General features: G+C 42.6%; 3 protein-coding genes and 1 pseudogene across 3 annotated transcripts; 2 read left to right on the top strand and 2 right to left on the bottom strand.

Annotated features, from left to right (window-relative positions):
- The first annotated feature begins 517 nt into the window (after positions 1–517).
- Positions 518–3,388, top strand: LOC115751340 (beta-1,4-mannosyl-glycoprotein 4-beta-N-acetylglucosaminyltransferase-like). The gene is made up of 2 exons (XM_030689225.2): positions 518–1,242; positions 1,875–3,388. Exons 1-2 carry the CDS (start codon positions 1,162–1,164, stop codon positions 2,970–2,972), a joined length of 1,179 nt encoding a protein of 392 aa, XP_030545085.1. The 5' UTR covers positions 518–1,161; the 3' UTR covers positions 2,973–3,388.
- Positions 3,389–7,406: 4,018 nt separating this feature from the next.
- Positions 7,407–8,341, top strand: LOC115751347. The gene has a single exon (XM_030689231.2). It carries the CDS (start codon positions 7,640–7,642, stop codon positions 8,066–8,068), a length of 429 nt encoding a protein of 142 aa, XP_030545091.1. The 5' UTR covers positions 7,407–7,639; the 3' UTR covers positions 8,069–8,341.
- A 3,441-nt stretch (positions 8,342–11,782) lies between these two features.
- On the bottom strand, positions 11,783–12,444 carry LOC115751356 (annotated as a pseudogene).
- Positions 12,445–16,673: 4,229 nt separating this feature from the next.
- LOC115751349 lies at positions 16,674–21,866 on the bottom strand. The gene is made up of 15 exons (XM_030689233.2): positions 21,504–21,866; positions 20,276–20,430; positions 20,046–20,157; positions 19,820–19,963; positions 18,982–19,086; positions 18,542–18,625; positions 18,338–18,453; positions 18,141–18,242; positions 17,941–18,054; positions 17,805–17,861; positions 17,621–17,687; positions 17,453–17,506; positions 17,291–17,365; positions 17,124–17,159; positions 16,674–16,957 (listed from the first exon to the last, which is right to left on the bottom strand). Exons 2-15 carry the CDS (start codon positions 20,320–20,322, stop codon positions 16,868–16,870), a joined length of 1,203 nt encoding a protein of 400 aa, XP_030545093.1. The 5' UTR covers positions 20,323–20,430; positions 21,504–21,866; the 3' UTR covers positions 16,674–16,867.
- Positions 21,867–23,614: the final 1,748 nt, after the last annotated feature.

The following is a 23,614-nucleotide window of genomic DNA, read 5'->3' as shown; positions in this document are numbered from 1 at the left end:
TCAAGTGATCCGATTAAAATTCGTAAGCGTCGCTTGATTTCCCGTTTTACATTAAAAAAAATAAAATTTAATCCTTTTCTTTTGCCCTTTCGTTACGAACTAGTCGTTTGAAAACAATTCATGATTTTGGTTACCACGCGATTGATTTAAGTGATCGCGATGACGTGGCTTTCCGAAAGCACGTGTAGCCCTCTCGCTCGCTGCCCAACAACGCATCAAAGAGGAAACGCGACACAGTCTGTCTTGAGCCCAGTCAAGAGGCGCGTTGGGACCCACCCCCCAGCCCAGCCCCCAACCCACAGAGAATATTAAAAGAAGTAATAAAATCAGCGCTTTCCCGAAATGACCAAACTACCCTAAACCCCTGCCTCCTTGACAGCGACCCGGACACGCGGTTTCGTAGTAACTCACACGGCCTTCATCGTAATTTCGTCGTCTGCGCACTGGTCGGGGGATATCTCGGGGGTTTTCCCCGGTTGGTGATATAAAGAAAAGCCGTGGGGGGTACAGGACAAGGGAAACGGCTAACTCTTCTCCTTCTTCTGCTTTGGTGGGGGTGTGTTTGCGAAGCTTTTTAGAGAGAGAAAGAAGAGAGAGAGAGAGGGGCACATCGAGGAGTGATCTTTCCAACTGCCACCCAATCAACAGAGAGGCCACAGCTTTTTCGTCCCATCAGATTCTTCTTCATCTTCTCTCTCTCCCTCCCTCCCACTTTCCTTCTTGTTGTTCATCGTATTCTTTTATTCTTTTATTGTTTGATTCGTGCCTGTGAGTTTTACCCCTCCTCGTTCTCTCGGGAAATCCTCCTCCTGTATCTCCCCTGCACCGGCTGAGGAAGACGAAGGAGAGGAGCCCGTGCTCTTCTTCTCGCCGCGGTCGTCGAAGAAGCGATTGGACTTTGGAGTTCGAGCCTTAAAGTTGGGAACTTTGGGGGAGTGTTTTGTTCAGAGAGGAGCCGAGATCCGGAGAGCCGAGTAGGGTCTGATTCTAGTCCTGCCCCTCGGTTCTGCGGGCCGATCGCGAAGTGGGTGCGAGGGCATTTGGGTAAATTCGGGAGCCGATCTGTCGATAAGCTAAAGGCGCCCTAAATTTTGCGAGATCGAGGCGCTCGTCCCTTGTTTTTCGTGTGGGAAGAAGGAGAAATCTGACGGCGGAGAAAAAATGTGGTGGATGATGAGTGAGACTGGTGGGCATTACTGCTCCAAGAAGACTGATGATATTTGCGGCGACCTCTGTGGCCAGGTAACTTCGCGAGTTTCGACCCTTGTCGACGTCGATCTGTTTTCGTGCAGGCTTCGTTTCAGATCTCGTTTGGTGTTCTTCGATTCGTCGTCGTGTGATTGTGTCCGTTTGTTCCTCGCCGGCGGCGAAAATGTGGGATGGTTTCGTGCGCTTTCCCTGATACTTCCTATGGGGCAAAGAACAGAGACCTTGTAGTTTCAGCCGTGTGATTTGGGTTCTCATTGTCGTTTTTTTTGTTTGAATTGTGGGCCCTAAAAAAGATAGGTAAGGCGATGCTGATTTGTGAAGCATCAGCGGATCGGGGAATAGACATGATCTTTGAAAAAGCGTGCGGTTTTTTTTTTTTATTTTTAATCTTTAGCATCCATAGAAGTTGGTAAAGTACATGCTAGGTTTTTTGACTGGGAAGAAAGGAAAGCCCGGAGCTTTTTGTTAAAAGTAATTGACTGACATTTGAAAGCCCAATCTATGTTTTTCTGCATCTTGTGGATTTTGGTTGCTTGTTGATGGTGGGCATTAGCTAAGCTTTTTGTTGTATACCTGGGTTCTTGATTTACCTTAACCTTTTCTGGTCTCTTTTAGTTGGCATTGAATTGTGTTCTAAAAGTGGATGTGTGAATTCGAATTTGCAGGACTCAGATCGAGCCTTGAGCTTGTCGAGACTGCGTTGCATGCTGCGCGGCTTGGACTTGAAGACGCTCTTGCTGCTGTTCATCCTTATTCCGACGTGTATTCTCGGCATCTACATACACGGGCAGAAGATTTCATACTTCCTGCGGCCGTTATGGGAGTCGCCACCCAAACCGTTCCATGACATACCACATTACTACCACGAGAACGTGTCCATGGAGAACCTCTGCAAGCTCCACGGTTGGGGGATCCGGGAGTTCCCGAGACGGGTGTATGATGCTGTGTTGTTCAGCAATGAGCTGGACCTCCTCACTATTAGGTGGAAAGAGCTGTACCCTTATATAACACAGTTTGTTCTCCTCGAATCGAATTCGACCTTCACTGGATTTGCAAAACCTCTGGTTTTTGCCGCCAACAAAGATCGGTTCAAATTTGTTGAGCCTCGATTGACTTACGGTAATATCCCAGGGAGATTTAAGAAGGGGGAGAACCCGTTTGTCGAGGAAGCTTATCAAAGAGTCATGTTGGATCGGCTCATTAAGCTTGCTGGCATAACTGATGATGATTTGTTGATTATGTCGGATGTGGATGAGATTCCGAGCAGACACACTATCAATCTCTTGCGGTGGTGTGACGAGATCCCGCCTATTTTGCATCTTCAGCTTAAGAATTATCTTTATTCGTTTGAATTCCTAGTTGATAATAATAGCTGGAGAGCGTCGGTGCATAGGTATCAATCCGGCGTGACGAAATATGCGCACTACCGTCAGACGGATGACATCTTGGCAGATGCTGGTTGGCATTGCAGCTTTTGCTTCCGCCGCATCAGTGAGTTCATATTCAAGATGAAGGCCTACAGCCACTTCGATAGAGTGAGGTTCCCCCACTTTTTGAACCCAAAGAGAGTTCAGAGAGTGATATGCAAGGGAGCTGATCTTTTCGATATGCTTCCAGAGGAGCACACGTTCAAGGAGATCATTGGGAAGATGGGACCTGTTCCGCATTCCTTCTCGGCCGTTCACCTTCCTTCATATCTCCTGGAAAATGCCGACAAGTACAAATTTCTTTTGCCGGGAAATTGCCTGAGAGAAAGTGGCTGACATTTTCATACTGCGAGAGCTCTATGAAGGCTTAAGGCACAGCTTTGTTGACTCCTCATCTGGGGTTCACTGGACGAGGCATGTCGCCGATGTAGCTGCTCTGGATGTCCTGCTGAGATATCATCCTTCCAGGTTTTTGGGACCATCTTGGACATTTAGGTGAGGCTTTGTACATAATCTTTTTCCAGAGTTGGAGAAATTATGGTTGCTGGGAGGAGGGCTTGTTAGCCATGGTGGGAATTGATGGAACTTGTTGCCGAGTGTAGTTTTACTTGGGCGTTGGTATCACATGTTTTGCCTTGTATACCAACTGATATGGCTTCTGTTTTGAGACAAATTTATGCTAAATGTCCATCTTGACGAGTTTCATTTGTATAATCTGATTGCCATTATTTATCTATTGATCATAGGGCTGACGCCATGGCTTCGCTTTCTGAATGTCGCTCTATCTCATAATTTCCTGCAGAAGTTTTTTACCAGTTATTGTCGAGCACACTCGTGTTCTATGAGTGTTAATTTAGACTTTCCCTTCGATCATACGGAAAAGGATTTGCCAGTACATTTCTCCATTATAATTGGTATAAAAACTGGCTTTGGAATGATTTGGTCTTTTGGTCGCTACGCCTTTCATAGAAGGCAACTAATGAGTTCAGCCAAATGTGATATCTACAAGGCATCTTTTCCAAGGTTGGATATTGATTGTGACTGTGAGTTCAGCAATTCGCCATCAGTTGCACATTCATGTATAAGTCCTCGTTCTCGGGGTATTCCTTCCTTTATCCAGGGTTGCATAATTCAGGCTGGACATGGCAAAAATCATAGCAAACAGCCTTGCCTTGCCTCTGAAATATCAGCTGGTAATGTTTTGTGCAATGCTGGCCCTCTTGACTTTGGCCTGAGGATCTTTAGGGTTAGGTGACCGGGTATCAGTGTTACCCAATGTGAGATGATGCCCTTGACTTGGTCTTTGGTTCTGAGTTTGGTTGTCAACTGTGACCAAGACATGAGGATTTGCTGGTCTAACACAAGCTTATGAAGGGTTTGCGGAAAATCTAAACATTACCAATGGGTTCTCCTGACGTACCTTTTTATCTGCTGATAATGACATGGTTATATAGGTCTTCATTATCGGATTATCCGACGCGAAGGCCTGCTTAGTCTCGAGTTTATGTGACAGGACATGTTCTCCAATTGATGAATGTGATTAGATGTTTTGGCTTTGCCTATCATGACAACTGAACATACTAATAATATCTCTAACGTGGGCCAACTTTTATTATCCATGAGGGAGGTTATCATGTTCTGTCTAAACTGGAGAAGAGGAAAGGGCCAGGCTTGCCTCTCTGGCAGGAGAAGCTGGCATATGGGGAAGGCATAGTTATTCGCTCCTTGCTTGTCTCTTTGACCTTGGCCTACTTCTAATTATTAAAATTAAGGTCACTTGGTCCTGCTCCTAACCCCAAGTTTTCCACGAAGCATTTGGGGAAGGCATAGTTATTCACTCCCTTTCTTGTCTCTTTGACCTCGGCCTACTTCTATTTTAATAGTCAGGTTCACTTTGTCCTGCTCCTACCCCAACTCCCATGGCTTCAAGCCCAAAACAACCAATAACTTCCAACTGGCCTCCTAGCGAACCGCTTCGGATTAGGCGCACCTGCATAGGTCAAATGCATGGACTTAACTGGTTTCCAGGAGCTTGTTGGGTTGTTTCGGGGACCTTCAGATAGCCGGGTCTCTATCCTTGTGCCACTTGATTATAAAAAAAAAAAAAGAAAGAAAAAGAAACTATTTATCGTATGCTTAGCTTCTTAAGAGGGTAAATTGAAAATATGAACTTAATTAAAAGGCTCACCCGTGTCAGTTGGAAATCCATGATTGGCTCAATGATCGGAACAAATCCAAATAATGTGAACTTATTTTAAATCGGTATAGACGCGACCCTACAACGAAAAATAATGGGCTTGCTAGTTGACTTCTGATTGGTTGAATCTCTCTTGATTTATTACTTACCAATTGTTTTCTCATACAATATGCTGAGCTCACATGGTAACAAGTGAAGGAGCATCTTCTCTCCTCTCCTCTCTTCATTTTTCATTTCCATTTGCTTCTGTCCATCTTTCTAGGGTTTCCCTTTCCTTTCAACGGAAGAGGGTCGACTACCCTAACTTTTTCGGCGATGACGAACGAAGCTTGGCCAGACAAATGGCGCCGATGATTTCGAAACGAGACGCGAAGGAAATCTATCTTTTTTCTCCTCCATTTCTTTTTTTCCCCTTTGGAACGCGATGTCATAAAGGGACACTGATGTTGGACAACATCATTTTTAGGTTTCGTCGTTGCTCTTAACGAGTGATTCTTGATTTGAGGGATGTTTCGTCATGGATGAGACAAACCACGTTGCGAAACTCCGAAGGGATGTGGAGATAAGTATGGTCTTCCTCATCCGAAACATGAATTGGGATCAATCACAAGTTCATGGACTCATATCATCCGGTTAGCAAGGTAAAAGCAATCTCCCGCGCTTTACCCGGCTCCTAATTGAGATTATATATAAGCCGGTGGCGGCTCTACGGCAATAACGAATTGACGAGAGAAAGCCTGTCGCGACTGATGGGGTTTGGGAGAGCCGTTGGGAAACGTAAGTGCCATATTGTGAGAAGATGATTTGCACTCCATCTTGCAATTGGCGAATTTCTCCCGAGAGGGTCGAAACTATCAAAGGAAATGCAATTGCAGAAACATGTGTACATGTTCACGATTTGGAGAATGTAAAAGTGCAATCAAATCCCCGTTCGCCCCTTATGCGAAATTTGATCGGACTTGTCCCCGAATCCGAAGTCGATAAGGCTTGAAAATCACGTGTGGAGGGGAGATGCGCCAATTCCGCTCTTTTCTCTTAATAACGTCGCTTGCATTTTCCCGTGTTCTTCGATCGTGGAAATGCGCGTAACATGCAGCCGCAAGGCCCGTTACTTGCACGGCGCAAACCGAGGGGTTGCCCGACGGCGAGTGTATAACGTGCAAATTGTAGCGGGATCCTCGCCTGGTCGTACTCGAGAGTGCTGCCTGTATAGCCCATGACTTCGTACCATCAGGGAAGACCTCGGTTTTCAATGTCTTCGGAACAGCGGACGTCCACCGCTGCGAACCCTGCGCGGCATTGTTTGGAATTCTTTTTAACGTGCTGCCATCCGATGGGCCTCGGCCCAGGTACACATGGGCCCAAGTAGTGGGCTCAGCCGTTAATAGGGATTCGGGCTTGGGTAGGAGCATTAGAGTCCACAAGCTTGGGTGGAGCATTTGCCCGGGATAAAACGGGCGTGTCCGAGCTAGCGTGGCCTAATGGCCATTTCTAGATGCTAGAAGTGTCAAATGAGTGGATCGAGTAGGGTTTAGGTCGGGTCGAATATGGTTCGATCCATATTGGCCTATTTTCATATTATACAAATCTAGTGACCTATACCCGATCCGACCCAACCTATATTGTTAAAACACTTCAATATTAAAGTCGAGTTTAGAGAATTATTTTTTTTACATTTTTTAAAATATATATTGCTAATTTTTTTTTATAATTTTTTTAGCTAATCAATTTATAATCTATTTAAACCCCATTAAGTTTCTAAGTAACTAATTTATGGTCCACTTTTAAAACTCAAGGAACCCATTTATGATCCCGTCACCACACAATATGGGTCAAATATGGATTCTAGATCCATTTTGCCACCTCTAAATATAACATGCAAAACTATTCTTTGGTGGCCCACTAATCATAGTTTCCAAACGAATCTTAATTTACGAAATATTAGAAACTCTAATGTGAAATTCATCGATCATAAAGTTATATTCTCTCAATAGGAAATGTTAGTGTGCCAATGAAAAAGAACCTTTAATGGGTAATGCTAGTTTATGATCGAAGCCCGGACGCAGATACGTTCAAGCTTCAGCTGTACTTTTACTTCCCACCTCCCTTTATAGTAATGAAATGGTATCAGAACACTCGTCATTTCAAATTTGGCATCTGTTCTCTTGCCATTCAAGCTTACGTACTGTTGTTGCAAGAGGAGGAGGAGGAGGAGTTTATTCCTTTTTGAATTTTAGCCAGAATAGGAGAAACTTTAGCCACCTATATGCCATTCGCATCCGGCGGCGCGGCGGTTCCGTCGCAGCTCAGACCTCCACCTTTCCGCACCCCGGGACTTTGCCGTGCACAAACTAGTCAAAAAACACGGGCCTGAAACCAAATATCTAACCTCACGTCGTAAAATTCGAAAAGCCTTTTTGACTCTGTTCGAGATTCGATTCCGGGGCGAAAGGACCGCGCAACGAGCGTCCACACGGAGCCCCAACCCTCTGATATGGTTATTCGTTTTGCAGCCTTTAACTAGAACATCTGAAGATTCCATCAGAAGAATAATGCTACCAAAGTGCTTTTCAAGAGATTCTTCTTTCTTTTTTACGCCAAGTTGAAAGAAACGTGGTCCTATTTAGCACCTCATCCGGGTCAATCCGCGGAATCGGATTCGGCGTAGTCCGTTCAATCGGAGCCTCATGATCTTCTGCTTCAATTTTGCCTATAAATGCTGCAGATGAAAACGAAGGTTTAGATACAGACACCTTAAGACTGTTTTTCCAGCTTCTGTTCCAAAGCCCCCACCCACGAAGCAACAATGTCATTTTCAAGCACCCCTAATCATGCCTGGCGCCAACACAACGAGGAGGAAGCACGTGGTTACCGAGTTGAGTACCCTCCTCATGCCGGGCACCACCACCACCACCACCACATCGACGAACCCCGTGATTACCTAGTCCGGCGCTCCGACACGGATGCGACCTTGTGCGACAGCTACCCTTACTACGCAAATCCTCCTCGTGCCTACGACGGTCGACATGGCAACGCTGATAGGACGGGGCCTCGTAGGGACCGAGTCGCGGAGTACGAAGAGGTGTACCAGTATGCCCCGGCGCGTGGCGTGAAGGGCGGCGTGCGCAGCGAGTTTGCGGACGAGGACGTCAACGGAGAAGCCGAGGAATTCATCCAGATGGAGCACAAGAAGTTCGAGTTGAGCAAGTGGATGTCCAGCAGGAAGAGTGGCTGAAACATGCCCTGATCGTCATTACGCTACGTAAATAACAGCCACGCATGTTATTATGTCGGGCTTGGTTCTGATTCAACCGACTCTGTCGTAGGCTTCATCGGATTGCTTTTGCTTTTCTTGGTTGTACACTGATGAGAACATCATTTGACTGTGTCATATGCTTCAGACTGGATTGTCTCAATATGTTTGTACCTGGATTAATCGACCCACCCTCACTTAATATAGGTGGATAAGGTTGTCGCCATATTGCTTAATGAACAGATTTCAGATTCATTCTGTTTTTGAAATGATCAACGGCGGGTCAAGAATTTTGTTTGGCCGCCATAGTTGTTTCGCCGCTATAGGTGTTCGATGGGAGGGATAATTCTTGCCTGTAGCTTGGCGGTAGAACTGTCAAACAGGTAAAAAATATCCGACCCAAATAGTCGAATTTATATGTAAATCTAGTAACCCATATCCAATTCATACTCGACCCGAACCATATGCCTAAAATACTTCCATATGTAACTTAACCTAGAAAAACTCGTATTTAAATTGAAGTGAGAATACGGATTAAGTGAGGGGGAGATAGAGTCATAAAGGTAGGCTAGGTCTAAATAAATTGTAAACCCATTTACGACCCATTTAACACCCATATTATGTTTAAATATATTTATTAAATATAACTAATCCATACAACAATTCAGCCCATCATATATAACTTAATAAATGAGTTTATTACTCATTTTGACAAGTTAACTTGGCGACGAAATTACCACAGTTCATTATCCAAGGCCGTTTCTTGAGAAAACCTGAATTATTTTGATAAAAATAACAGTGTATTTGTTCAAATGGTGAAGGTGGCGGCGACCTTGCTGTGTTCACTTAAGCCCGACGAGGGGCCGAAACCCCCTTGCCGGTGCTTGTTGCCGTGATGGTACCATCATGGAGCGATGCTCCGAGCTTCACTCATCTCTCTTTTCACTTGATAGGATTTCCTTTTTTTGTCGGATGTTTTTTTTTCGGTCGATTTTTTTTTTAGATGTTGAAAAATATATTTAGCATTCTATAGTTTCTTAGGGTCATTTTTATTGCCATATGGGATGCCACGTGGATGCCAGCGCGGCACTAAATGGCAAATAAATAGGCACGTCAGCATTTTTGTTCACTTTTCTAACAGAAGGACCGTTTAGAACAAGAGAAATTGGGTAGTTTATGGATATAATTGCACAAAAAGAAAAGTTCACGGACCTGATTGAACATATAGGAAAAGTTGAGAGACTTATGCTGCCTCCATCCTTATAAAAGCAATATATGTATGAAACATCTTAATAAAGTCTTAAATAACTTGAATTACATAATTACAATAATCAAATATGCTGAAAATAATTAGGCCTAAAAATTTGGCTTCCGACGTCCTTTTCTTGACAAAAAACATCGTAAAACAATATCGTAGCACAATCAAATCTCAAGTCCTAAACAGACAAGAACAATGATGTCGAATTATATTAAAATAGATTTAAATGGGTATAGTCTCTAACTCGACCTTTTTACGGATAAAGGCACAACTCCCTTGGTTCTTTCTACACAAATGAGACAACAACGAGTCCGAACGTCTAAAAAATATGAGTTGGGAATTCTTCCGGGCTATGAAGCTTAACTGAATTGAATTTAATGAGATTTAATGAAGTCCGACGGCACTTTTGAGCTCGATCCAAGGGAACTTCCTCGTTGGTCATTGACCCCGACCGAATTTGATAAGATTTGATGGAGGCCGACGGTGATTTTGAGCTCGGTCCAATCGAACTTTCTTGTATGTTGTTGAGGATTTGTCGAAAATGAACCGTCATGGAAAAAGGGGCCGAGCCGAGCACAATATATAGGTTGATATGGGACTATAAAGCTTTTTAGGAAAGAGAGAAGAAAGACCGTGACAACCAAAAAACTAATCTGAGGTCGAAATCGTGGCTCATTATTGAATAAGGCTCCCTCCCAAAGCAAGCGGGAAATGGTCTTGACCTTGGAGGACTCGACCAAGCAAAGATCCTCGACAACCGCTAATGTTCTTTTTGGTTTTGAGGTCAACTTTGATCGTCCGGCTATGGATTGGACAGCCCGATAGCATTTTTGACAAACGCTAGATTAAACATAGGTTTGGGCATAGCCAATAAGGCGTTGGTTGAGTTGATGAGATCCTTGAGCCTTAGATAGTTAAACCGATGAGGTCCCAGGTTTGAATCTAGAAGTGCCATAACTTTTGTACGGCGTTCACTTGAGTGCCATAACTTTCAAAAATCGTTTACTTGAGTGTCATATTGACGTGGACGCCGGAAAATCTGGAAAAGTTACTGTATCACTCACGTGAACGATTTTGCTCCGACTTGGCACTCAAGTAAATGATTTTTTAAAATTATGGCACTTAAGTGAACGTTTTAAAAGTTATAGCACTCAAGTGAACGCCGTACATAAGTTATGACACTTCTAGTATATTTTTCTCGCATTTTTGACAAACGCTAGATTAAACATAGGTTTGGGCATAGGTTTTGGTTTATGGACAATTATAACTCTGTGATTCTCCGATTATTGATGGATCGCTATGGGTATCGACACCCAAATCGAATCATGTTAATCTATGGTGTTCTTTATTAGGCATTATTTATTTCTATGGTTATTCGCATTGATTTAATCGTAATATCTAGTTAGCTTCCGGATTTTATTACAATAATTGATATTAGAAGTGTATATATGATTAATTTAGGTACACATTGTGATGTTGCGAAGTGAATTCTGCTGATTTTTTTGGGGACGACAAATATTGGGATATGTTTGGAGAATATAGGTGGCAGTAACTAGGGTGTGTGAATCCTGGTTGCGCAGGACATGCAAAAGATAGTCGATTACTGAGTAGTTATGCCTTTGCTTCCGTTAGTTGTATTTTATTTTGGTTGATGCCGTTCCGAGGCATGGTGGCTACTAAAGGAGCTGAAGAGGTGGTGTCGTCTAATAACCAGGGTAGTAATGCTGATGCCGTACATGGGGCTAATGCGGTGTTCAATGAAAGTTAGAGATACCGGGAGAATCGGGTTCATTTGTGATCAAAATTAGTGCGTCGGATTTAACATATCAAGAGATGATGTGACCTTGAAGAAGCTTCTTGCGATGGAATGGACATGTGGACCAAGTTCATTCCTCTAGACAAGCCTAAGCTTACCTTGGGCATGATGAACGTCTATCAAGGTTGGGCATCTATGGAGGCGTTTGGAGAGTTCATATGGATAGCGAGTATTATAATTTGGCTCAAACTTTGGGACTATGCGGAGATTGTTGATAATATGTCCCCCCAGTTTAAGGATGTTTCCTAGAAAAAAAGGTTTTCTATATTGGTTAGGAATAATATATACACAGTCACTATGATTATGGAAATAACAGAGAACACAAAAGGAGTATTAGATTTTTTTCTCCGAGTTTTTCGAGTGAGTTTTCTATGCGTAATTGCGAAATAATACTTGTGTGTTTATTTTGCGCTTAATTAACGTGTGGGAGACACTTGACCACGTGAATGATGGCTCTCCTATCATTAGTAATAGATTATTTGCCGCTAACTCTTATGGATAGTACAGACATTCGAATCCGCGACCTTTCATTTTGGGAAATTTACATACACTGACTTAACAGAAGGAAGGGAGAAAAAAAAAAATACATGTGCACAAAGAGCAATCACCTTCAAAAACGAAGAAGAAGAAGGAAGAAGAAGAAGAAGAAGTGCATCCCCTGCTCTGCTCTGCTGTGCTCTGCTCTTACGCGGGGGAAAAAGACGAAAAGTACCAATGTCGCTCCGCCTGTCTGTGTCTACCTCGCAAGGATCCCTCCATCTTCGTTTCTCAGAGAAGGGAACGGCAGAGAGGGCAAGTCCTGTGGTCGTTCTCGAACCACCTCTCCAGACACTCTCTGTGGAAGAAATGCTTGCAGCTGAGCTCGCTCACCTCTTCTTCCGCCTCGAACCGGCACAGGCACACGCAACAACAGTAACCACACTCGTTCGCCGACGCCGACACCGACATTTCCGGGCACACCGCCTCGAATCGCTACACACGGACCCTCCTCGTCGCTGCTCCTTCGTCGCGAGGCGCGGGATCGCGGGCTTCCGCTTCAGCCTCAGCCGGGACGCCGCCGGCGATGGATTGCACGACGGATCTCCAGGTGCTCTTCACGTGCGACACCGAGAGGGCCGTGTTCACAGCGAGAAACGGCAAGAGCCCCTCTGCTGCTATCGGGAAGCTCGACAGCCCCATCGTTTTAGTATTTGCTTCCTTCTTCTCGACTTCAAAGCTGGGAAGAAGGCTCGCCACGACGACAAGGATCGGGGCTCTCACGTCGGGCATAAATGCTTTCGGTTCACGACGGCGACGGATTGCTCGACCCCGGACACGTGGCGACACGTGTAAGGCCAGGGAACGATAGTGGGGGTGCTCTGTTGCTGTATGTACAAGCGCGAGAAAATATTGGGCGTCCACGGGGTGCCAGCACATTTTTACACAAATCCATTCACTGAACCACACGTGTTTAATGGGACCCACATTTAAGATTTTTTAAGTAAACTCTCCCTCACTCACTTTCCCTCCACCTTCTCTCTCTTCTGCATCTGTCTTCTCCGATGCTCTCTCTCTTTCCTTCAGAAACACAAGCCGAGATCTTCGTCTATACAACTCGATCTTTCCTTCTCATTCACGCCTGCGGCGACGCCCCGCTCTCTCGTGGAGGAACCACGCCGCCGCTCCCGCCCCGCCTCGTACATCGCCTCCGCCGCCGTCGCCTCCGACGAATCACCAAGCGAAGGCGAAGAAGGAGCCCTAAAAAAAAAAAAAAAAACACTGGGAGCAGCGAAGTCCTCCATCGACAAGGTCCAGGAACTCGTAGGACCTTGGGTTTGGATAGGAGAGCGAAGAAGTCGAAATTGAAGGGAGGCTCTTGCTCGGGCTCGCCGTCGTACTGCGGAAAATTGTCTTCCCACATTGTCCTTGCCAATACGCCTTAGAGATAGGGAGAGAGAGGGGGGCCGGGTGCGATTTTTTTTTCTTTTCTAAATCGTTCGCGAAAGTAATGTAATAATATAGAGATCTTTTCTTTCATTTTTGTTGCCATGCATGAATGTGTTCATATTTTCTTTGCGATTCGATTCTGAGTTTATACGGATTATGGAAGTCGGTCTTTTCTTTACCAAGATCTCGACCTCCGGCGACCGCCCGGCGATGGAGCAATCGACGGAGGCCGAGATCTTGGTGCGGAGGAAGAAGGCGGCGGCGTGCTGGAGATCGAGCATCTCGTCGCGGAGCTTGTCTGGCTTGGCATCCATGGGGGCCACCTCGTGGTGGGGGGACCCTTCGTGGGTGAGCAAGACACGGGAAGAAGAAAGAGGAGAGGGGCTGTTTACGGAAGAGAGAGACGGCAAGCGATTTCTTAAAAATCTGAAATGTGGGGGCCCATTAGACACATGTCGTCTAATGAATGGAGTTGGGTAAAAATGTGCTGGCACTCTGTGGGCACCCAACATTTTCTCGACAGTAACGGCGCACGACACGTGGCCTTTTTGGCAGCCCATGAAATAGTGCCATTTGGCACTTCGGATGTATTAGAGAAAAGACGCACGCTGAAATTTAATCAACGGCGCCGAATTGAAAACTAATGATAGGAAGCACGCCGTCATTTAACCGACAACACGATTCTGGAAACTATAACCACAATATAGAAATTGAGAAGATAACGTACTTGTTTGTTTGTGTGCTGAGTGGCCTCCGATGAGTATGATGTGACTATTTAAACTCTATAATCGATGATTACTAACGAAGGTTACAAGTGAAAGTTACAAACAAATATTACAAACGGTCACTGAAAAAGGGATAACTTCCTAACGGTTACGGGAAGTTACAACGATTCTTAAATAGTGGCAAAACAATCAATTAGTAATTGTTGTCTTGTGATTGCTTGCTATCGATATCGATGACTTTGTTGATCAATTTCAAGGTTCTCATCGATAACTTCACATTGTGTATTGTAGATGTCATCAATGATGAGTTGTTGATTCTCTTCAAGTTACCAACAATTCTATTCATAAATGATCCGACTTTGCCCTCATCTTTTTACTCAACAATTGCCTCCTTTAAATTTCTTGAATATGATTCATCAATCATTCTATTCGTTCGAATTAGATATTTGAGAGTCATCATGTACCCCATCGTTGTAAGCATATTTGATTTTTCTATTGCCGAATTTTATCTCGGTCTAATTAATTATATAGCTCACATTTTTCCACGAATGGTGCATTTTGTGTAAAGTCTTCACTCTTCACGAGGTTCTCTATATTTGCCCTTACATAGTTGCTCATACTTAGACACTCTCGTTGCTAATTGGAATAAATTGACAAAATTTTGGCTTTTGAATTTTTCTTTAAGATAGAATTTCAATCCACTAAAAGCCAAATTTATGGATTTTTCCTCCGAGAGTGAAGGCATTTATTCCTAGCGCTCTTAAAATCAAGCAACAAACTAATCGATTTGATTTGTTATCGTAAAGATAAGTTATAGCCAAATCAACAATCGATACTTCAAGTATTGTCTATAAAATAGAAAATGATTTTTTTTTCCATCTCAGCCCAAGTATGGATTTAATTAGGAGATAAAGTCGTATGCCAAGTAAATGCAATTTTTAGAAAGACAAAGGGAACAACCTAAGTCTCAGGAATTCATTTGTTCCCGCCTCTTCACATAGGGCAGTAAATCAACCTATTCATTCAATGGTTGATTGGTCATCTTCGCCAGTGAAAACAATGAAGTCGGGACTTTTGAATTTTCATGGGTAAGGTATTGCGTCAACCCAACGAGGATGTGGTTTCCTATCTACTAGCCTGACCATTCCTTTGTCGGCACCTAATTGTTATAACGAGTTCAGCCACTTCAACATGATTCGCAAGTTTGCATCCTTCATGCCCCCTAGGTTCAGGGTAGATACGTTGATAGACTTGACCATCCTATCCCCTAGGTTTAAGTAGATAGGATTGTCAAGCCTTTGTAAAATTTTCATGGTGGTGGGATCACTTGGCCTAAATGATTTTTGCCGTTCAATTGATGAAGAGATGAGGGGACATACCTGGAAGCCGCCATGTTCGGTTGGATCGGTATGGACTGATCGAATGTCTTGGGCCTAGAGATGACATTGTTGATCGAATTGAGGACCATCGACTTGATCACATCAAAGATGTGTCTCACTATGTGATTTGTCATCTTATACAGCTATTTCTCGAACAGCATCTTCATGGTAGCCACCAAAATAAGGTTTAGTGCTAACTCTCTCGCATGCTCTCCTCCTTAAAGTGCGCCAGATTTCGAAGTTGCCCCTTGGCCTGGTTTTGTTGCTGAGCAGTTAAGGTCTCAGATTGGTTAACCATATCCGGGATTGTTGCTCGCAGCATGATTAAGCTGTGGATGATTCTTTGTTCTCGGCATTGTTCTTCCTCAAATCAAATACATTGGTCCAATCGAGCATGCCAAAATGATATTTCGCCGGAATTCGACTTCACAATGAAATATCTTTCATCCAAAGTCGTTTTTCAGTTTTTATTAGAAGAGACAAGTCATGTGGCGACCCCAGACGGGGACTATCACAAGTAGACAAGATAATAAATAACTTCACTTCAAACAGAAGTGAACATACACAAATTATACCAAAATTTTATTGCCAATAAAGCTTGACAACGCAAGTTGCAACACCGAAATATAATATTTGACAAAGCACCTAGGATATACAACAAAGATACACGCTAGAGTTTAATCGATGATGCAGATCTAGAAATTACAGTTAAGAAACACGTGGAAATTTAATCAATGACGCGAGATTGGAAACCAGAATTACATGGCAAGATTAGAAAGATAATTACCAACGGAGGTTCCAAACACGAGTTACAAACGATTACAAAAAAGAATTAACTTTCTAGTGATTACAAAAAATCACAACAATCGAAAAATATTAGCAAAATAACCAACCATTGGTTGTCCTCTAATCTATTTCTCATTGTCGATATTGATGACTTCGTTGATCAACTTCAAGGATGATGTCGATAACTTCACATTGTGTGATTTTGATGATTTCATTAGTGAGCTGACGATCCTATTCAAATTACTGATAATTTTATTCATAAATGAGCAAACTCTGCTCTTGTCGATTAAATTTATCATATGCTAATCAAAGTACGAAATAAAAAAAGCAACCTCATTATCCAAAATTGGCCATTTTTTTTTTTGTGCAAATAGACTTAAAGTATTATCGACAATGAAATAAATTTCCTTAACTAATTATTTCAAATGGTACGAGCAATCAGAAAAATAATTTTCCAAATGATTTTTTCGAGAAACAAAAGGGGCCAAAATGTGATTTATCTCTCCTTGTTATGTATCTTTTCGTCCGCGCAATCCGACTCCCGGGTTAAGGAGGGCTTCTTAGGAGCCTGTCAACTGATCTTTCTTTGCAGTGGACCAGTCGATTAGTGTATCTTTGAAACTTTTGATTTCAACATTTTTATTACAGCTCCAAAGAAAATTACCAGACTGAATAGCCTTGCTTTAAGAGCTCTCCATAAGATGGGAAGATAATTTTTTTTAAATTTAACAATGTGAGACTGTGTATGCTCGTAACACTATGGTACAGGCGCAATTACAATTTACCAAGTCTCCTAAGAAAAATTTGAGCCTCTGGGGTGAGGGTGACTTTGATATCTGCAGAACAATCTGTTGCTGCATGTGTGCTGCTGTGGCTTTTAATTTGGAAGGATCAACCCCCGTTCGCCCGCTGTTGAGCGACTTCGGCATTTGTCAATCGGCTGTTGAACATCGCCCATTCTTTCCCGCATCTGTCCCTCACCTGCAATGCAAGCCATTGAAGCATAAGGAAGGTGAATTTGAATGGTCTGAATCACTGTTGCCGTGTAACAAAAGCATCGATCCGCGACATCAGACGGCACATCTTAACAGCTTAAAATATGACTAGTTTCGAACTGTAAGTTCAGGAGGATTTAGAACTGAATTACCCCTTGCCATGGAGCCACTCCGTTCTGTGATTCACCCTGAGAAACAATCCCCACATAGCAAATGGTATCAGCTCAACAAGAACAAAGCATATGGAAACCTGGGCATTCTTAAAAAGATGGCTAGTGAAGTGGGCAATGCATCAACTGCCTGTCTTGTTTTCAGTTACCTGGTTGCCCAATGAAGGAAACGACTGATGCACGACCCACTGAGCATCGACTACACCGATTTTTTCATGTGCAGGCTGTTCAAAATAGAGATTGTTGTGTATGTGTTATGTATGTATAACAGGTGATGTCCAAATTTGCAAATAGTATAACCACAGCCTTACCTCTACACATTTCCTCAGGGCAAGGTCAAAACCCCATCCATGGACCAAGTCATTCTGTAGATTCCCAGATGAAGAAAATACACATTTCAGTAAAGAAGGTGCTTCTAAGTTCTCTTGCTGCTCTTTTCTTTGTTTTTTTTTTGGTGCAGTGTGGGTCATGTGTTGTACCTGAAGCAAATGCCATACGCAGCGCCATGCCTCTCTTGAAAAAACTGGAGCCATGATCTCAACAAACCTAAGCAAGCAAAACACGAAAGTTCGAAATTTTCATCAGGGCGCAAGACCGATGTGGAACAGATGTAAACTGAAGCAAGCACAAAAATGAAGTTGATGATCTATTAGTCATACATACGCTGCACATGGGGGTAGATGCGGGTCGCGGCACCTGCCTGGTGGTTCTTCTACTTCCCTGATTGTTATGCAACATTAGTCAACTGAGCTGCCTTGGAATTATAGATGACTAGTTCTGGAGGCCTCATCAGACTTACTTGTGAACTTCACTGCCGTTTATTCTTTTAGTCATCAACCAGTTCAACTTCCTGTCAGGTTCCAGACCAGGCTGTGATATCTCCAAGCCATACTTCCTCACCAATTTTAAATACCTGGAATTTTTACCATGCTTAGCACACGGTGAGACCAATTGATTCAGCATTGTCATATTCAAAGAAGTTATAATTCCTGTACTCACTCCTCTGCATCAAAATGCTCGACTCCTAGGTCTTCGTCCCATATGAATATGTACTCATAAGGAGCCACGATGTCGGGATGTAGAAACCTCTTGGCATACCACCTAGACCAAAATATTCAGGCAGTTTCAAGATATAGGAGGATCTGCAGAAGATCATCGAATTCAACCTCGACAACAAAGTGGACAGCCCTTCCTACCATTTCGTCTGCTTTGGAACGCTCACATGTATGGCTTGCTTGGACCACTCGTACTCATCCCATTCTGTTGTTCGCCCATCGTAGTGGAACAGAAGAATGGTGAAGTTCTCTGAAAACTGATGGGAGTGGAAAAGATATCAAGCTTATGAACCCACAAGTATATGCATTGGGAAAATGCAGATGCACATAGACGAGAGTTTTCACCTTTTTGACTACTGTGTCTATGTTCTTTCTCTGGTTATAACCAACAGTGAAGGTTACCAGATACCTCTGTCTGAAAGTCAAGTCCTGCACACAGCAATTTCACCAAAAGACCAAATTTAACATAGTGTTGGTCATCTTTGACACAGCAGCCAGACATATCTCGGATGCTTGGAAGTACTATGGAAAATGTTGCGAAGTTCTAATAAGTAACTTCGCAAGAGGTTCCCACCATCGTAACATCCGCACTGTTCAATCGATGAAATGTAAAAGCAAATCGTCTGTACCTTCTCCAGCTGCATATTCTACTTAAGCACTACAAGAATTTTTATCTCTCCGCTAAAGAAACGATTTTTCTATACAAAAAACAACACAAAGTATATGCAGTTGCTTATTCTGCAAAATTTTTGGGGGCTAGCTACCTTGCATGATAGAATCCATACCTCATTGGGGTCTCCCCACAATCTACGCAAATAAAAATCGGATTCAGCAGCTATTATTCCTGGTGGCAATCTTTCTGCACCTCTTGGATTCGATCGGACCAAAGTCTGCAATAGATCAGGAGCAAAACTCAAATTTAACCAAGACAAGTTTAAACCAGGCTATAACACTAGGATGACAAGTACTGGATCTACGGTGAAAGATCCCTCAAGCTCATAATATATGCATTGTGCAGGTGGATATGCTCCCACAAAGAGTAAGCAGCATTTGCAATCAGCCAAATAGCCGCACATGCATTAGGAAGTTAGGAACAAGTCCACCTTTAAATGCCAAAACACACTTACGCGGAGCGATTACACACCTAAACAGATAGATAAATCAAATGATCCTCTACTCTGTCTTATCGATTCGTGGGAACTACAAAGATCTACTGCTTGAAGAAGGAAATGGACAAATCAATACCACTACCGCTAGCATAATGCCCATAAAAATAGGACAGATTCACGTTAGCCGTCGGCACTATGTAAATAATGGCAAGGAAATCAAAACAAGGATAAGTTACACTAGCCGATTTGGTAATTGGCAATGGCATGGCATGAGCTTAGACTCTGTAGAATCCATCTAAGAGAACAATCATAAGATGAAGTGTTCAACCTCTTCCTACAAAGAATAAAACTGCTCTTAAGATTGAATTAGAAGTTGCTTGAAATGGCCTTTTTCCCTCCTAAGCATTCTATTAATCTACCTTACTAGAGCTTGATAAATCAGATATAAAATTCCATGATCTAAACTTAACGAGGACAGAGCAGTGATCACTGAAGTTAGAGATGGGAAATTCACCTTAGACGCGTCGTTCACTTTTGGAGCTTCAGTTGAGCTGCTGTTGCAGCCACTCACAGGAGCAATTTGAGTTAGGGGCCTCGTTTGTTGGTTATCATATTTGGAGAGATCAGGGATGGGAAGAAGGCTGGATGAAAGGTTAAACTGCCAATTTGGACATGGAATTTTTTTTTTTTTAAAAGCCATGGTTAATCGAAACTACTAAAAGCGGTGATCAATCACATACCTTAGTTGATGACAACATTGGAAATGATAGTCCTAAGAAGAAACCGAAAAAGATTCCGACCAAAGTTGTTATTAAGCCCCTCATCGTTCCGCCATGTTTTGTACCTCCTGCACTGCAGCCAAAGGAGGCAAAGGCAAAACCTTTGACTTAAGCCACTCTTACAACTACAAAAGTAAGAACAGAGAGCATCAAAAAGTTTGAAAAACAGAGAGCATCAAAAAGTTTGAAACCTGTGCGAAAAGTTTCCCATTCTATATGGAGTCTTCCCAGAAAGCATTCAAGAAAGTTTGGAAGAACTCTTCTGCTCTTGTTAGCAGATTTGGAGTACCCCAGTTCCAAATCTCCAACAGAACATATAGTTGCTTGTAAAATGTGTACGAAGGATCTGATATGACAGAACAATTACAACAAGCCAGTTAGATTGAAGAGTTCATATACTTCAACAAAGTGCAGAAGAACACAATTTCAGCAGAACTTATGATTTGAAACATGAAAAAGCACACGCATTCATGCAGCACGTCACCAGAAAAACTGCAGAGTGACAACGATTTTTGTAGCAGTGACATCATATGATCAAAATATTAAGAACATGCACAAAAAGGGAAGCAAAGGAAGATTCATACAAGCCGATGAATGGTCGCCTAAACATCCCTCGACCAATTCACACCAATGTCAATTCTCCGATGTGATTTAAGGCAGTCCCGCTTTGTTCGAAAGAAATCGTCTCCCTCTCCCTCTTACCCTTCATTCCCACCTCATGCCAAAGATTTATGCCACATTGCAAAAGGGAAAATGTAAAGCTCAAGATTTCATATTTCACATTAACACTCATCACTCACGACCGGAAGTGAAGAAAAAACTGTTTTTGAGATCTGCACGAGTGATTGAAGGAGCAAGCAATCATGTGCTCCTTCCTCACAATCTGCTAAAAAAGTTTGCTTTTTTATGAACAAGCAACATGTGCTTGTGATCCTTTTTTTTGACCTTTCACAAAGAGCCCCCTCTCAAGCCCCTTCCAGGTTCCGATCCAGTATTCAAATAACTCCAACTGAAAGCAACCGTGTGCCACTTTATGACAAAATTTCTGCGGCCAATATTATAATCGCCATAGCCCCTAAGTTTGAATCCTGATTGTTCCCCGCTTATGCAAGCAAGTTAACCTTGCGTCCAACTGAAGATAATGAACTCAAAACGCCCACTCGCATCAAACCTAAGCACGAAGTTAGCTCTAAGCAGCAAAACCCACCAATCTCAAAGCATTAACCAAGCGATTCTCACGACGACAATGACTAAGCAAGCACTAGAATCGACCCGCACGCCTCGAGCAGACGAACTTCAAACCCACAAAACATAAGAGCTCAACCGACAGCATCGGAGCCAGTTTTTAGCTCCGACGTTCAACTTCAACAGTTCATACAACAGAACATATCGTACGGAAAAGAAAAATAAAAAATTCGCCAGGGCTCGTCGTTTTCCGTGTTGTCAAGATGGAAAAACCTCCGGCTCAGGGATCGCGATCCCGACCTCCTCTCGTCGACGTTTCGTGGGAACACAACCGGACAGCGGCCGCATCGAGGAACCCAAAGGGGGCCTTCGCAGGCGATATTGCAGCCCTCAGCTTTCGAGAAGCTGGACGACAAGAACGTCTTCGAGAGGAGGAAGAAGGTTCCACTTCGACCGGTGGAATGCGAGGGAAGAATCTCTGATTCGTGCTTCGTTTCTCTTACGAGCTTTGAGATGGGGAAACGAAATTTAACGAAATGGGCGACTCATGGCATTGAATGGCCATGCATGCGTTGAAAAGGTTAGGCATCATTGAACGGCGATGCATGGCGTTTAATCAAGAAACTTAATTAATTAATCACCTAATGGTACATGGTTTTAATTTCCGTTTTCTTTCCTTCTCGCTTCGCCGGAATCAAAGGTGCTCACTATCCAGAACGCCGTAAATCTATTGTACGACCTCCAATTCAATACTTTTTTATATTTTTGTTCCTATTCTACCATGCATCTTTTTCCTACGCCGGTTGCCGGGACCTCGACGACAGCAGCGGTCGACTAGATTTGGTGAGGGCAGCCCTCACCTGTGGTTGGCAACCTACATCTAACATCGCCAAGGCTCGAAAATCGGCAAAGGAAGAAGATGAATAGTAGTATAGAAAAATAACAAAAGGAATATAAAAAAAAAACCTCAGAAAACTCAAAAATAAATTTCATAAAATCATCCATGTCGGTGCCGATTGTGCCATAGACCGCTACGTCTGCAATTTTTTGTCCTAAATTGGCCAGATGGATTACAATGGGAAATCGTGAGGTTTAGGATTATATTGATAAAATTGAAAAGTTAAAGAGTAAATTGGTGGACATACAATAGGTTTAGAAATTTTTGGGCAAATTGCCACTCTAAAAATAAATTACATTCCAGTAAAATTAAAAGTATTGTCCAAATTGAAAATATTATAAAAAAATTATTACACGTGAATCTACATGTCAATACGTGTATATTATTAAAGTTTCGGACATTTCCGGGTAAAAAAAAAATCAAAGTAAATCCACTACAAATTTAAATTAGCAAAAAAAAAAAAAAAATCTGTCCAAATATATTAGTGGCATATATACGCCTAAAAAATAATTCCATTCATGAAGAATTTGAGTTAGGACGAACTAGATCTCGCACCTATATTTCATATCTCTTAATTTATTAGTATAGTATAGATGACGGAAAAAAATGGATGTGCAAAATGAAAACTCATTAAGGCTCCGTTTATTTTGCGAAAAATAAATGATTTGGGATATACTTTCCCAAAATCAATGACTCGTATTATTTGAAATAATCAATCAATGAAAAATGCTTTAATAATCGATAACAATTTATGTTTGGCCTTTTTGGTTGGTGAAGAATATATTTATATATATCTATTTTTTTTTATTTTTATAAGAGATATAATCGATCGTTTTTTTAAAAAAATTTCAAATGATTCAATTTTCGACTAAAACGAATCACGTAACAAAATCCAACGGGATTCACGAAAACACACATAATTCTTGTGCTCAGCTACCAAACTTTGACCGTCGTTATTTAGTCTCGGTCTTTGTCTACATTGGGTTGGCACCAAACTTTGCTCCTCCCACGGAAATTGCCCATCAGTAAGGTTTGTGTGCTTCGACGTCACGAGGCTAGAGGCCCGTCTGACCGTGAAATTAAGACTCAGCTTACGAAATTAGTTTGCTCGGCGACGTGGTGAATACTTGTTGAATGCCTGGATGGGCCGGTGACCGATTGAGATAACCGTTCGAAGAGTGTCCCAGTCGATTTGGTAAATGAGTTTTAGTATGTTTAATTTCATTGTGCCACGTCATTCAGTAAATCGATTTAGTAAATGAGTTTCAATGTGTCTAATATTGTTCTTTCTTTCTAGGTTAAGGCAAGACTATCAACCAAGTAGGAAAAACGGAAGTGGCTTGCCCCGTAAAGCAACGGTACCTGCCGAGGCAGTCAAGAAAACCGTGGATTTATGAGATCGCATTTAGCTGATATTGTCCTGGATTCATTGGTATTTTTTGTATGG

The sequence above is a fragment of the Rhodamnia argentea genome, chromosome 1, assembly GCF_020921035.1.
Source record: "Rhodamnia argentea isolate NSW1041297 chromosome 1, ASM2092103v1, whole genome shotgun sequence".
Lineage (NCBI taxonomy): Eukaryota > Viridiplantae > Streptophyta > Magnoliopsida > Myrtales > Myrtaceae > Rhodamnia > Rhodamnia argentea.
This window is presented reverse-complemented; position numbering and strand designations above follow the sequence as displayed.